The sequence below is a fragment of the Apus apus genome, chromosome 1, assembly GCF_020740795.1.
Source record: "Apus apus isolate bApuApu2 chromosome 1, bApuApu2.pri.cur, whole genome shotgun sequence".
Lineage (NCBI taxonomy): Eukaryota > Metazoa > Chordata > Aves > Apodiformes > Apodidae > Apus > Apus apus.
Window position 1 is genome coordinate 88918634 of NC_067282.1, and position 16697 is coordinate 88935330.

General features: G+C 37.9%; 1 protein-coding gene across 2 annotated transcripts in view; it reads left to right on the forward strand.

Moving 5' to 3' along the window:
- Nucleotides 1-16186, forward strand: part of CXADR (CXADR Ig-like cell adhesion molecule) — a 42031-nt gene extending 25845 nt beyond the window's left edge. The window contains exons 7-8 of one of the 2 annotated variants that reach the window (XM_051639341.1): nucleotides 110-296; nucleotides 15240-16186. In XM_051639341.1, the coding sequence (XP_051495301.1) occupies nucleotides 110-296; nucleotides 15240-15281 (229 nt within the window). In that variant the 3' untranslated portion in view covers nucleotides 15282-16186. Of the gene's footprint in view, nucleotides 1-109; nucleotides 5938-15239 lie in introns of those variants that run through there. The other variant, XM_051639334.1, reaches the window with a different exon arrangement.
- The last annotated feature ends 511 nt before the right edge of the window (nucleotides 16187-16697 follow it).

Sequence of the window (16697 nt, forward strand, 5' to 3'; positions counted from 1 at the left end):
TTCTCTTGGCTATTGTGTCTGAATAGAAAGACATAACCCGAAAATTTGTTCTGTAAGCTCCTACCTAGTAACAGTGACTGAACTCTTGTTCTGCGATTGTTTATTTCAGAGAAGATGTTCCACCTCCAAAAAGTCGCAGTTCAACAGCCCGCAGCTACATCGGCAGCAATCGTTCTTCGCTGGGTTCGATGTCTCCCTCTAATATGGAAGGATATACCAAAACTCCGTATAGCCAAGTCCCAAGTGAAGACTTTGAACGTACTGCTGGTCAAAACCCAACCTTTGCACCTTCAAAGGTAGCTGCACCTAATTTAAGTAGAATGGGAGCTGTTCCTGTGATGATTCCAGCACAAAGCAAAGATGGGTCCATAGTATAAGATATTACTAATTTATATGCTGTTTTTTAAGTGTTCATTGTAAGTATTAAACAACCATGTTCCATCCCTCATTTTAAACAATGGCATGCGGTTTTCCTTGAAGAAAATTAACAAGTTAGTTTGAAAAGCCACCTGTTCTTATTTTTAATTTAAAAAAATTTAGGATATGACAGTTGAACTACTTGCTAAAAAGTTGAAGTTCCTGAATAATCAGACACTGAAGGTTTTTGGACCTCTGGTAGGTTGCTGAAGAGACACTGCCAGCTAATGTGCAGTTCTGAATATGTAACAGCAAGACACAAGTGAGAAGTAACAAAAGCATTTAATGTATAGACCATGAAGTTTCTCAGAGTTCCTGAAACTTTATTCTTAATTTTGGAATAACAGAAATATTTTAACTTGGCCACTGTCTGATGAAGTTGCAGGAGGCTGAAATACTGAGGATGACTTTGAATTCTTTTCAGACTCCTTAATACCTGGTGATGTCTGGAGCACTTCTTGAGCTCTTATTTCAGAAGCTACCAGTTTTTTGTTTGGTTTACTTAGTTTAATTAATCTATTCTGAATTTAAAATTTCAGTGAGTGGAAATGTGACAGGAGACCTTGCAAGCTCTTTAAAACATTAGTTTTCTATAATAAATCGTTACAGTCATGTCAGATGACTTATGTTATCTGATGCAAGAGGTCCTATCAGGTTTGTTGGTAGTTGCATCTAAGCTTTAAAATCAATAGATGAATGTTACTGCCACAGTAAGAATGAATATGTATATCTACAGGTCTTAAGTTAATTGTACCTTGCATTTTCCAAAGCCTGTTTAGATTCTGTGGTAGATTACTTAGAAGCTCCAATGAAAGCTATTAAGTAACTGTTATTTGATATTTGTCTTCTTGCTCTAACATAACTTTAAGAACATCTTTCCCCATATACATGTAAGCAGTAGTTAGGTCTAACTTAAGATTCAAGTATCTTTCTGTATGAATTTGCAAGGAGCTGAAAGTTAATTTCTGTTTGTCTCTTCAGCAGCCCTAAATATTCTTACTAGCAGACTTTTAGACTTCTAAGAACAAAAGTTTCATGCAGCCATAATCTGAGAGGAAATAGTTATCAAGAGTCATTGAATAGTTTTGTTTTGGAAAGACCAAGATCACCAAGTCCAACCATTAACCCAGCACTGCCAAGAAGAATTGTTGATGTAAATCTCACAGAATGACAGAATGTTAGGGGTTGGAAGGGACCTCCAAAAATCATCGAGTCCAAGTCCCTGCCAGAGCAGGACCAAAAAAGCTAGGGCAGATCACTCAGAAAGGCATCCAGGCAAGTCTTGAAAGTCTCCAGAGAAGGAGACTCTACAGCCGCTCTGGGGAGCCTGTTCCAGTGCTCTGTAACCCTCACAGTAAAGAAATTCTTCCTCATGTTGAGGTTGAACTTCTTGTGCACAAGTTTGAATTCATTGCCCCTTGTCCTATCACATAGCACAAGTGAAAAGAGCTTGTCCCTGCCTTCCTGATGCCCAGCCCTCATGTATTTATAGACATTAGTTAGATCCCCCCTCAGTCTTCTCCTCTCTAGACTGAAAAGCCCCAGGTTTTTTAGCCTTTCCTCATAAGGCAGGTGTTCCAGTTCCTTAATCATCCTCATAGTCCTTCATTGGACTCTCTCAAGTAAATCTCTGTCCCTCTTGAACTGGGGAGCCCAGAATTGGACACAATACTCCAAGTGAGGTCTCACCAGGGCCAAGTAGAGGGGGAGGAGAACCTCCATCAGCCTGCTGGACACACTCTTCTTAATGAACCCCAGGATACCGTTTGCCTTCTTGGTCACAAGGGCACATTGTTGTCCCATGGATAACTTGTTGTCTACCAGGACTCCAAGGTCCTTCTCCATGGAGCTGCTCTCTAGCAGATCACCTCCTAGCCTTTACTGGTGCATTTTGTTGTTCCTTCCTAGGTGCAGGACTCTGCATTTGCTCTTGTTGAATCTTACTAGGTTCCTCTTTGACCAGCCTGTCCAAATCTTGCTGAATAGCTGCACAGCCTTCAGGTGAATCAGCCAGTCCTCCTAGCTTCATGTCATCAGCAAACTTGCTGAGAAGACACTCTGTCCCATTATCAAGGTCATTGAGAAAGATGTTGAACAGTACTGGACCCAGCACTGATCCCTGACTCTGCACCATTGACCACCACTCTTGGGCTCTACTGTGTAGCCAGTTCTTAATCCATCTGACTGTCCATTCTTTTATCCCACATATCCTGAGCTTGCTTATGAGGATGTTATGGGAGACTGTGTCAAAAGCCTTGCTAAGGTCAAGGTAGACTACATCCACTGGTTTCCCTGCATCTGTCCCTTTGGTCACAACATCACAGAAGGCTATCAGGTTAGTCAAGCAATATTTCCTCTTGGTAAATTCCATACTGACTACTCCTGATAACCTTTTTCTCTTCCATGTGCTTAGAGATGATCTCCAAAATGAGCTGCTCCATCATTTTTCCAGGAATGGCAGTGAGGCTGACTGGTCTGTAATTTCCTGGCTCTTCCTTCTTACCCATTTTGAAGACTGGAGTGACACTGGCTTAACTCCAGTCTTCAGGCACCTCTCCTGTTTGCAGTGATCTTATGTTTAAAGATTAAAAATCCTCTCCAGTTTTGAAAACTTAAAGCATTGCAGGAGGAACAGAAAATTCTCTATCTTACTTTCACACATACTTCACAGACTTTTGGTGGCTTCTGATGACTGATCAAATATGCCTGTGGAAGCTGGAATTAAAGCTTAGTGCAGTTTGAATCGTTGTGGATTTTTTTTCTTCCTTTCCATTTTCTGTTTTCTTTCCTCAGCCTGTGCTGTGGGGCAGGAGGGGCAGTCCCTTCAGCTCTTTCTAGCTATAGATGTTAAACTGCAAGGTATTTTGGAAAACTCCGAGGGTGTATAGTATGTGGCACTGATGTTGATGAAGGAAATACCTGAATTGCCTGTTGAAAGATGTTAGGATTATTTGTATGTAGCAACAGTGTAAGAGAAAACATTTCCCCAAACTTCTAGGTTTAGTGTCTTGCTTTTTTGTAGCTGCTTATAGATCTGTGATAAATTCTTAAGCTTAATACTAAATGTTTTTTCTATCTGTAGTTAGGTTCACAATTTTTGACTGGCACTATTAATGTAAAGAACATACCCTTCATACTGAATTTAGAAATTTAAATGGCTATTAAGTATTCTAGACTTACGTTTTACACATTTGGGACTTTTTTAGATTGTAAACTGATACTGTTAGAGATCAGGTTTTTTTAATCTTCCATGTGTGCCTTTTCAATAAACTCTGCCTGATTGTAACTTCAGTTTTTATGAAATTTTTGGTGCCTAAATTTACTGTTTGAACAGGTGCTTAGATAATGATACAGTTCTTAAATATGACACTGTGATCTGTTTTCTTAATTCTTATGTACTATTTATACCTCTTCATGCCTATTTTTGGATGTAACTTCAGTGGCTCTCTGCATCATTGTTCTATATTTCAAAATGTCAGTTACTCCCTTAATTGCTAGTTATGATCTAAGTGTTTATATTCCTGGAAACTATTTAGTTGTCATACCAATGAGATGCAGGATTGACTTTTACTTGTGTTGTAAAGAATAGGTTTAGTAACTGTGCCAAACATATGCTTATGAAGAACAATAGATGAGGACACTTGCATCCAATTATTGTGATAGAAGAGACTTGCAAGATTTTAATCATACACTGATTGTTTACCTTGAAACTAAAGCCTTCCTTAATTAAAAGGGTATAGTTATTATAAATACAAGTTGAGTACAAAACTCAACTGAATCACAGACTGAGAGATAGCTATAAACCTAAGCAACCAGGCAACAAACCTATTGAATTTGGTTCTTAGCCATCTGTGGACATATGTGAGATGAGATGTGAATTTAGATTTTTGTTTGCTTTTGATTTTTGTTGTGTGGGTTTTTTTTTTTGTTTGGCCTGAGACCCTGTGCTTTCAGTCAGGTAAGCCCTAGGACACTGAAGAGCAGAAACTTATCTCACTAAAGTGTACAGAGCAGAGTTTACACACACTTAATGCTCTGTCAGCTTGTACAAAATAATAAATGGACAGAAGGACAGCGTGGTGTGCCCTCAGAGCCTAGCTGGTAGGCTTAGCAGCCTTGACAGTGTTTGTCTATTTATGTAATTGCATGGAAAGTAAAAGGAATAGAATCTGACATAGTCCTTATCCGAAATACAGAACCTCTGGGTTGGGGTAAACTTTGTCTCAAGTTGGTATGCTGTTTTGAATGCATACAACACTACTATGAAAACTTAATAGTGCTATTATAAATTATTTCTTTAGTAAATAGATTGTTCACTTACACTGGATTATGATTCTCAGAAGCAGCTACTGTACTTTAGCAGTGATACCTAGCTGTAGGAGATGAACTGGTTAAACACGTGAGGTGTCCGATCTTAGTGATAGCTCTGCTAACAGAATTCTTCTAGGAAGTAATGGCAGCTGATATGCCAGTTAGAAGGTGGCATTTTTCATGTCTCTCATTTTATTAAAAAGGAAAAAGGGGGGCGGTCTGGGGGGGGATGGTACCATTATGTAAATAAGTGATCTCAAGAAACCTCTAGTTAATGTCATGACTGTAAACTTGCCTGTTGAGGACTACTGTGTATAGAAGAAAACTCTCAATTTTAGCATGATGTGAATAAAGTGTTAGACTTGTAATACTGTAGAGGTTACGTAGCACTTGTCAGTATATCACAATCATTTTCATAAACTTTCTGAAATGGATATTTAAAGATACTTGTGTGAGAATTCCTTCTCTAAAAATTAATACTTCTTCAAAAACTGTGTAGTGCACATCAATGCCTTGTTGGAGGGGTAAAACATGACTTTTGAAAGAAATGTACAATGCATACATCTTTATTAACTCCGTTAGTTGCATTCATGTTAGATGTATGCTTCCTGCTTAATAGTACATATAAGACTTCTTAATTGCAAGTTTTTCTGTAACGCTGAATATTGTATATTGCTGGTGTTCATTATAAGCTTTTGGTTTTGTTCTTAACAGTGTATGTTCTGGATCACTTTAGATCTTTGTTCCAGTCTAATGGCATAATACTATTTGTGTCACTTAAACCTTGTTTTATACACTTAATAGGTGCTTTATGGGACCCTTTGGTTATCGGTCCTCTAGCATTGAGGCACAGCTCACTTGAAATTGGAGCAATAATATTTCCTGGAATCCAAAATGTTATGATGTTATGTTACACTTCTCATGCACAAAGCATGGACTTGAATATTGATATGAATTTCAGTATGAGCTTTTATATTCACACTTTTGGGGGAATGGTATTTTAAAATACAAATATTGTGACTGAATTTGTAAAAACTAAATCCAAAATTTTAAAATGCTGTAGTTCCATGACAGACTTGTGTACTTTTTGAAATAAAACTGTTGGAGAAAACAGTAGTCTGTCTTTATTTTAAAGTGGCACTTCTGTATGGCTTCAACTTTCTCTTTATGTAATTGGAAGTGAACTAATAAATAAGGCTGTGTATACCACACTGGCATTAATAATTTTATTTCTTGATTTCCCCCCCCCCCCCCATTAATTTCTAAGAGTTAAAGGGAAGTAAAACTTCAGATATTTTAAAACATACTTATTTGAGGTTTCCAATTGTAGATACGTAAATGTAGTGATCAATTTTAAAAACATTGGAGTGATCCCAACAGTTACTCTGAAACATAAAGCTAGGAAAGAACCTCAGAGTGAATTTCCTCTCTGTTTTCATAGAACCACCCTTTGGCCTTATAAACCAACTGATTACTGTCCTTATAATTTTACCTAAGATTAATGCAATCTTCTGCACATGCTTAGTTTTAGGAAACAAAGTCTGGCATGGGCTCTCTTTACATTAATGGTATGTATTATGTTTGTATCATTGGAGGCCTAATTAGCTTACATTTGTTCCTAATGTATGCATATCTTCATTTGTTAATGTGCAGCTGTGGCATGCCAGATGTTTCAGTCACTACTTTGTGTGCATCTAAAAAACCTGTTTAATGCATGTGTGCAGAAGCATATGAAGTTAAATAGAGTACTGGTGGAAAAATGTTTAGGAATTTTTTAATACTTAAGATTTGTGCTTGGATACAAAAGTAAACATAATGAAAATTACATTCAGATTGTCTCTACTTGTAGAGCTTTAAGAAACTTTTCTACACCTATTTAACATGAATGTCAAGACTTCAGTTCAAGACTTCTATCTGTTCCTAAGATGGCAGTTTTGTCACAGATGGCACTTGCATGCCTCAGCTGCTCCAGGTCCTCTAACTGGAGATGAGTTGGTTGTGAATCAGTGAATCTGAGTTCCTCAGCTTGTCTGTGGGAATTGCAACAAAGCAGCTAACACTTTCCCAAGGGTGTGCTGAAGCACAGAACGCATTCATCATGTGGTAGTTCTACAAAACCTTTGTAGCCCTTACATATGTATTAGAACTTGCATTGGATAAAGTTTCTTGAAATGTCTTCCTTTTTATTTTTTCTCTGAGCATTTTTGTGTACTTTAAGCTTACTATTTCAAGTTTACTTCTCAGATGGAGAAGTGTGGGTTCTTCCAAGCTCTACAATGATGTTGATAGAAATTAATTGTTAGACTGTTTGAGAAAATAGTTAATGCCAGGCACTGAGCCTTGCTTTCTTGGGTGTAAAATCCATAAAGCAAAACCAAAAGACCTTGTGAAAAAGAAGCTGATCAAGGAGTGAAAGCAAGGGTAGAGTGAAAGAATTTATTAATGGCGTTTACCTTTCAAATTCACAGCTTACTCTAAATTTACCTTTCTCTTTTGGGATGACTTTAGGTGGTTGCTTACATCATGAACTTTCATCTTAATATAAAAATGTCTGTGATTGAGTTGCAATGATTCTGTTGCCTTTTGAACTTGCTTTAGGCTTTTTGCAGAATGGTATAGGCTCAGCTATCAGTAGAATATAAACTTAATTTTATAAAATAACCACTGTGCCAGAAAACTGACCCAGGGGATTCCATTGCCCCTACTTCTGTCTTCCATTCAAAGTCAAGTTTCTGAAAAAAAGACATCCTTTAAGGATCATTTGATTTTTATAGTTTTGTAAGTCAATGTTAGTGTCACATTCATAAATTGGGTGTTTTGAAGTCTCCAGCTCTCAGCTGTTGAGTACTGGCAAGGTCACTTTGAATATGCAAAGTCAGTACCATTTATGCCAGCAGCTGCTATTTGGGTCCTCATTTTTAGTGGATCAGCAGTCATTGAAAAACTTTTTTTTTTTTTTTTTTTTTTTTTTGGACAGCATTGACCAGATGAAGGGTAATTCTAGAATATAACATTAAGAAAATTATGCAACTCATATACAGGAACCTTGTATGGTGCCAAGGGTTCAGCGTGTTGGTTACACAACCTGATTATGTAATGATTTTAAAACATGGCAATATTAGAAGAGATGTTAACATCTGAAAGCACATCATTTTACCTTCAGTAATCTCTTTTTCCTTTGGGGAAAAAAACCTCTGGAGGCAATATGTCTGCTGGGAAGCTCAGAAAGCTGTGTGATGCATTGACAGTTGTCCCCCTTCTCAGGGCTGGATGCTGTGGTTCTGTGAGCTGCAAGCACGATGAAAGTTGAGTTCTGTACCTGAAGGGTGTTGGACTCTTTTCCCATAGTACTTTTCCAAATTGCAAAATAAGGAGAGGAATACAACAAGTCTGATCAGCTTGTGGGGAATTTTGTAGGAGGGATCTATATTTTAGAAACATAAACAAACTCACTGGTGAGCTTCTTGAAGCCTTTCCCTACTCTGGTTTCCAGCAGCATTTGACTTAGGGGTTTTCAGACAGTCTGCAAGATCTTTTTGCATTTAGAGTTGCTCGTATAGCCAGCACATCTTCATTACTTAAATTGCAGGATCTTGTACTTTTCCTACCTTAAGTGATTTGTGTGTGATATTGTTTTTGTTTATATTATTGTTAATAAGACTGTATGAAGAAGCAGTTAGAAACCATAGGCTAAAGGCTCCTGAACACCCTAGACAGGGCACATGGTGATTTCATGGCTTCTTAGTGCTCTGGGTACAAACATCTCCAGGGCTGCAGAGTTCACTCAGGTTAGGTAGCAACTCATTCAGAATGTGGTATTGAATAATACTAAATCAGATGGTGTCGGTTTGGGCCCAACATGACAAGGAAGAACCAGCCCCATGGCTGCTCACTCCCCACCCCCCACACACACACTCTGGAATGAGGAGGACAAAGCTCATGGGTTGAGAAAAAGGACAAGGAGAATTCTTCACCAATTAAGATCCTGGGCAAAACTGACTCAGCTCGAGGAAAAAACAATAATTTGATTTCACACTAATCAAACACACACAGGACACAGACAACACACAGAGCAGGGCTTGCATATGTTACCCCACCCCTCCCTTTTTGCCGGGCCCAAATCACTTTGTTCCTGGTTTCTCTTCCTCCTTCCCCTCAGTGGCACAGGGGGACAGGGGATGGGGTTTAGAGTCAGTTCACAGGCTGGTGGTTCCTACTGCTCCTTCCTCATCAGGAAGAGGGATTCCTTACAGTCCTTCCCTGCTCTCTCCCTCCCACGGGAGAGAGTCCTCCATGAACCTCTCCTTCACGAGTCCTTTCCACGAAGTCCGGAGCAAGATGCTCCACCATGGGCTTCTCACAGAGTCACGGGCTGCTTCAGGAACAGCCACCTCCCCTGGCGCCAGGCTGTTCCAAAGCTGCGTGATCAGAGTCCACTGGCAGCAAATCCACTGGCCATAAAATCCACTGGCCAACTTCACCCTTCTTGGCTCCTTCAGGGAATGTTCCACCACATTCCTCCATGAGTGCAGGGGGACATCCTGCCATCTCGCCATGGGTTGCAGGGAAACTTCTGCTTGGGCACTTTCTTCCTCACCAACCACCAGCACCGCTCTCCTCTCCTCCAGCACAGCTCTTCTTTAAGTGCTCATCCTACTCAGGTCTTATTTTATTTTTCTGTATATTAATCACAGAGGCACATCTATTGTCACTCTAATGGCTCCTTGGCTGGGTTGGGAGCAGGGGGAGCTTCTCAGCTTCTTATGGAAGCCACTCCTGAGGCCCTTCCCCTGCTACCAAAAAAAAACCACCAAACCAGCACAGGTGGTAAAGAGCTGTAAAAGTAATTTAGAACCATTAGTATAATAGTTTCCATTTATGTCATTTTTGCAAATTATGCTCTATGTGAATAGAAAAGACACTTGAGATTTTGTTTATTGTGGCCAGTCATTGCTGTACAGTGAAGTAACACCTTTTCATAGCTTATGATTTGGCCTGCTCTGTTATTTATAAGTGAAACTATTATCCCATACAGGAATCGGAACCTCCTTATTTCATATCACTTGGTAACATTTAGTTGTGAAGCAGCAGTCAGAATTGGTCAGATTTCACAGGAGTTAGTGTGCAGTAGAGTATCCCTTCACAGTGTTTCAGGTGTCAGCAGCAGCAACTCACAGGTGACTTGCTAGTCATCCGAACAGTGGGATTTCTAAGAAAATACTCAGTGAGGTCAGAACACTTGTGCTGTGCCTTACTTAACTGTAGGAAATAAAGATAACATTATTACTTAAGATTTCCATTACTTTAGATTTCCATTTACTAGTAGAATAACTCAGGTGAGAGAGAAACGGATGCCTTTAAACCAGAAATAAAGGCAACTGGTGGTAATACATAAAACTGCTGAATTGCTTGTGACTGCTAAAGAAGACGGCAGCTCTGGGGCACAGCTGGTGGTTTGTGGAACATGTCAAAAAGCTTATGTTGTGGCTGCTAGCACTGAACTTCTTATCCAGATAAATAAAATGCCCTTCCATGTCACTTTCAGTCCTGTAACTGTCAAGACCAGAAGTAGTTCATCTAAGCTGTAAGAGCTGTAAAATAAATAAATCTTGCAGTTACTTTAATAAAATTTTCCCTGTGTTGTTGGTACACAAGACAAGTTACAATATGCTAAAAGGACAGAGCTTCAAATGAGCTGTTTGGTCTTGCCCTGGTTTCGTCCCTGTATTCTGTAACTCAATATGAAATTGCATAAGAATTGCAATGCCTATTTCTCTCACTTCAGACTTGAGCTGTGGTTCAGGTGACATCTTTAGGTAACCCATTTAATTTAATGACCTTGTATTTGAAGTTAAGATGAGAAAACTCCCTGTGTTTAAAACACAGAACTTCAAAATATATATATATATGTATAAAAAAAGCTATAGTCTCCCCTACCAGCTCCAGCCTACTTGGAAAATACATTTTATGGCTAAGTATGCGTGCTTTGAATTGGAACAAAATACTGCATTTTGTGTTTGGGAATACTGCACGCCCTCTCGCGGCTGATTCGTGGGCAGGCTCCATCCCTTTCCTTGGCTAAACGTGGCTGTACGGCTGTGTGGTGGTTTGCAGTGATTTACTAAGAAATGTTACATTTTCCAACATAAAGCAAAATAACCTTCTTAAGTGCCAGAAAGTTATTTTCTTACTGCTTACTCGGTAAAATAATTTAGGTAAGAATAGGGTATTGTAATCTGCATCAGTTGAGACATTCTGTATGACAAAAAACTGTAAACTGTACAGAGATCATTGAAGGAAATTACAGCTGAGACAAGAATTTAGTTGACAGTTTTTAACAGTTGTGAAAAACACTGTATTTATATTACCTTTACACACACTATTATTAGGCTAGAAGTACATACTTCTACATCCCTTTTGTTTGCAAAAGAAACCCCAACAGTGTAACTGAAGCCTGATTGACTAGTATGGACCAGAGCTTAGAGTTAGTAATGAAAATGTCTGTTTTCCTCAGACTGAAGTTAAGGTCAGCAACAATGTTTTTTTGCAGCTCATTCAGAAAAAAAAAAGAATAAATTCCTCTGATACATCATAATTGCATCTGTTGGTTCTCTTTTAGGAGAGTTAGACAATGAAAATTTTGATTCTTGTACAGATAATGTACAGTTCTGATCATACCAGACTGACATACTTGAAAGGCATTGAAGTTCTACATTACATGTTTATAAAGTGAAGATTATGTTGCTACTTGAAGTATTTTAAGTGTATATTATTTTAAAATTATATATGCATATCAGTGTGATTTTTTAATAGTGCATGAACTGGGTGGGCAGGCAGGAATCTCAGACAACCCACTAAAATCCTTTCTTCCTAGATGAAAGAGCTGGAAGGAGTGTTAGAACCTTTATGCTCAACAGTCCTCTTTTGTTGACTGAATTAGTGTAATTTCTCTGCTCCTGGTGTTATTGGGACAAGCTACAATTTTAATCAGCACTCTGAGTGGGGTAACCAGCTGTCAGTGAAAATTAGGTCATTAGATTACACATGTGTGTTTTATTCTGACAACATCTTGTGTCTATGCCAACCATACTAACTAGTTAACTTGCTGCTGGCTTTATGATTTGTTTATGGGGGTGAAATTGCTGAACATGGAAAGGAAGCTTAGGACTCTTTAATGTTCAACATGGCTAACAGAAGCTCACTCATGTGCAATAGCAATAAAGAAATAATCTCAAGGCAAGGGAGTCTGATTAACAAAAGGAAGGATTATGGTAATATCCTGGCTCTGTCACAATTTAGCTGTGTGGTTTTGTTTTTCTTTAACATTCACATCATCTCCTTATTCCTCAGCTTCCATATCTGTTAGAATGGAGATGGTTCTGTGGACTTCAAGAGACTTTTGGAACTCGTGTTTTCCATCCCACTGTAATTTTTTAAAGCTATCCTTGAGTCTTTTCAGTCTTCACCAGCTGCCCATCTACTACTTATTTTAACTTCTTTCATCATCACAAAAACATTTCAAAAATACATATTTAAAGATAGTTACCTTGGTCAGAACAACTGTGGTTGTCTCCACTGTTTTTTTAATTCTGTCCTGACACCAGTCACTCTTCCAGTACTTCCAGCCCTATGTGGGTGTTTCAAGTTGTAGTAAAAAGAATAGTAGGGCAGATCTTGCCTAGGAGCTTCATGTGGGTGAAAGAGCACCTGAAGCCCATTGGCAATCCAGGGGAGAACATGTTTCCTCTGGAGACGTTGTCAGAGATCCCAGCTTGGATGCCTGCTTGGCATCACCTAGGAAGGAGATGGCTTCTTTCCTTTCACTCAACAGCATGTGAGAGAGAGTTCACCAGTTCTGATGGCCCTCATCAGTCAGCTGAGTCACTTGATACTCCCCCTGCCTGCTTACTAGGGTGCTGGAAAGTATTCTCAAGGTAAGGCAGTTCAGCCTATTTCTTTCGCAAATATAGAACCAAGATGTATTGAGTACTTCTCTTTATCGTTACTCGTAGTGGAGGTACCTAGACATTTATACTTTGAGAGAAATGTGAAGTTCATTCTTGTCATTGCCTTGGCCCTGCCAGCAACAAACTACTCTTTGTTTTTGTCGTTCTGTACAACTTCTGTCTATAGCTTCCCACTTAAATTGGTGGCTGACTTTCGTCTTTCTATTACATGCTGCCTTTTTATTTCTGATTGCCAGGTTCATTTCACCACTGAAGCAGGATGAATTTTTAGACAGGTTTTCTGTTTTCTGAGTATAATATGTTGCTATTGAACATGTTTTTGCAGAGGGTCATTCCTTTTATTTATTTTTCTGTCATAGTTTTTGTTCCAAACCAGCTTCATTCAGGTCTGTCTGGTTTAGGCACCAAGTACTTCAAACTTAAATAGACCATATATTGTATTTTAGACAGGCCTCTGTTTTTCCAGCTTAAACATAATAAAGTTATGATTGCAAGTAACCTGGGTGTCTCATTAATTGGTATTTCTCCTTTCAAGATCCAAAAGAGTTACCATATCTTGTTTATAAGTTACAGCACTGGTGGGTGGAAATTTTTTTTCGTTCTTTTTGGTTCTTTTCCTCTGTCTCAGCTGCATGAATAACCTCTAGCTGCATGTTAGGGTTCACTTGCCAGACTGTGTTTTTCTTTACTTTTTTACTAGGGATTTACTTAGATGAGAAGGAAAGAAGAAAATCAAGACTGAAAGTATTAGGACAGTGCGGGCAAAGGAGAATAGCATATGTTGGTTTTGTTCCCTTTTGCCGCTCTAGCTTATTTAAGCTTCTGATTTTAAAAATTTTTTTGCTTTTCCAAACAAGTGAGGGGGCAAAAGATCTCTCCCCATCCCAGCTCATCTCTGTGTGCCATACAGCAGATTTTTTTCTTCATTAGCGGTGTATGTTAATTGTCTCTTGACTCATTCATGAAAGGGAATGAGCAGGACATGCTTGATGAAGAGCTATTGTTACATGAGCCTTTACTTGCACACCTGCCTTATACCTATCCCTGAGAACAGGTAGATTTAGAAGCTTTTTGGCTTGCAAGAGCTCTGTTTCTTCAGACTTTTCCAAAAGGCTTGGATAGGTTGAACTGTGTGGGCAGCAGCTTAATCTTTATTTAGAAGTCATATGTTTACTAATTATTAACTTGTTATCTGTTCAAGAGCTATTAATACAAGAGGCAGGACATAGGAGTGTTGTGATAGCTGCAGTGCAAAGACAGGAATACAGATGCAAAGGTGATTTCTTGCCTCATTGTTCAGTCCCAATTAATATGCTTCTTACAGAGTTTCAGTTAAGTTAATTAAATATAATTTCAGGCTGACATTAGGGTTCTTTTTCCTGTGATACTAGAGCTGAAGATAGATGTATTAGGTTAGGGTGGAAGATAAGTTCCAGAAGGAAAAAAAAAATGCTGCCAAAATCTTCCAAAATAGAGAAAATGTTAGGTAAATTATTTGAAAATACAGTTTTACACTGTTACATTTCTTAAAAGACTAATTATATAAACAATGAAACTGTAAAACAGATTCTCTTTCTAGAAAATTTCTTTAAATAGAAAGAAGGCAAATGTGGTGATTTAATGCCAAGCGGTACTTGACACTGATTTGAGTTATGCTTCCAAGCAAGGTTTTAAGAAGGTACTCAATTATTTTTACTGTCACATGCAACTGGAAGATTTTGTTTGATGTGTAATTCTAATTGCAACGTGACTATTTGCAAGGAGGAAAGTGAGATGTTACAGAGGTAGCCTGAGTCAGTTTTTTTAATTACTGGTCTTACAGAGAAACTGAAGCAGAGCTGAGCCATGTTATAATATTCTTTGAGGACTCGTGTAGTAATACAAAAGCCTTTAATAAGCTGAAATGGAGTAAGAAAATGAGATGTATATATCCATATACATTTCTGGATTATTAATTAGGAAGAAGCTAGGAACAGAGGTAATAACTAACTGGAATAAAAAATATTTTAATTATTTTTTTGCAAAACAAGTATCCCCAGAAAAAGTCAACAAAAAACAGTCAAGAAACTAGAACTGACTTCTAAGGAAATGTTGAAGCAAGCAAGTATGCAGATTGGGATGAATCACTGGAATCTTTGAGAAAACTGGGTGCTTATGGCAGTAAATGAAAAAAAGGTGTGGTTCTTCAATAATTGAAGTTACTGGTATGAAACTGAGGAAAGAGACATCTAAGCAGACTTTGACAGATGCTTTAAAAATGGATTGCACTTGGTATATGCTGGGAAATCCATTAGGATTTTCAAATAACTATGCAAAGATACTGAAAATTTGCTATTAGGCTTAAAGCTACAGTCACTTGAAGCCCACTGATAAATGGAGTCAATTTGCTACACCACTACACTGGTTTTCTGCAAGACACTGGTATAAACTCTAATCTGAATGACCATAATTTCAGTGATGATCTGTTTTGTGCATTTAATTACTGTGTATTGCAGTATCTAGCCTCTTGTTAATGTAGATTATTGATATTCTTTCTTTTTATAGTATGACATCGCACACAAGATTGGTGACATAACAGTGGTATAGACCTGAAGAAACAGGCATCAATTTTTGCATGACTTTGAAGTATGGTGAAACTGAAGTACATTATGAAATGAAGTGCTGTTTTTTTATTTGATCTCACTTTAGATTCAAGATTGTTAAGTAGGCTGTATTCAGTTTTGTAAGTACCAATTTTTTTTCTTTTATATATTTTTAATGCAAAGTTTACAGAGTTACTACTAACATTTTTCTTGCTAGTTCTGTATTTTGAAAGGTGTGCACAATCACTCCTCTCTGCCCTCCTGCCCCTCCTCCCTCAGAGGTTAAAAAAATTGTAAAGTTAATAAAATCAACTCAGGTAGTAGAAATATAGCCTTAAGCAGAGGGGCATTGAAGGAAATTGTAATTCAAAATAGGGTAGGTCTTTTATTTTCCTAGCATTCTGGTCTGCTGATTTGATAGGAAGTGTGGTAGTGATGCCAATGAGGTCTTACAACCTGTGTGTGAAATGTGCTGTGTTTTGAGGTTGTGTATATTTTATAACACTTAATAAAATGTACTTGAACATTACGTTTAACACATGCTTTTTTTACCACTGCAAGTATGTAGATACTAATTTAAGGTTTCATTCTGTTATATCTGCTATTCTGTGCTCTGAAGGCAAACATACAATCCGTTGGTGAAACTGGTGAAAAAATGCTGAAAAAATATGGTACTTATTAAATATTTTTTTCTTCTGCTTTTGAGAGAAGCACAGCTAATTCTACAAGAAACTGACAGTCAGATGCTTTTGACTAAAAGATCCATATCCTTGCTTTCATCACTGTACATGAAAAAACAAGTAAAACCACGGGAGAAAATAATAATATCTTCATGAGAAAAATTAAAGAGACAGGAATATCTAAATGTAACGGGTTTAAATAGCTAAATAAAAAATATTTCAAATCTAATTTAAGCTCAATATCATAATTACAGAAAAAGATACTTTGCCTTTAAGAAACACTTGTTTACGTGCTAAAACATTACATTCCTCATTCTATCCTTTGACTCCATGCTGCCTGAACTTGTCTGTGAGGGAATCTGGCAAGTAATTAATCAGGGTAAATTTCCATTGGAATCATTACGAAAGTTGCCTGGTCAAGAAGCAGTAACTGCTTGTTTAGTGTGTGTTTCTTTATCTAGTGATTTATAGATATAACCTAGCTTTTTTTTACAGTGGGTTCCATGTGAGATGAACAGTTGTCCTCCCCTACCTCCCCTGCAGTGATCACCATCATCAAAGTGCTTAATCTTTGCTGTTTTAGGAAGGAGGGAGAAAGGTAGGAATTTCTGTGCAATCAAGTGTTGTTTAAAAACTGAGTTTTGTAAAAGAACTCTTTTTTTTTTTTTAGCAGAAAGATCTGTAAAATTTGATGTACCAAACTGTTATTGAAAGAATAAGTGAAATAAATTATTTTTGTA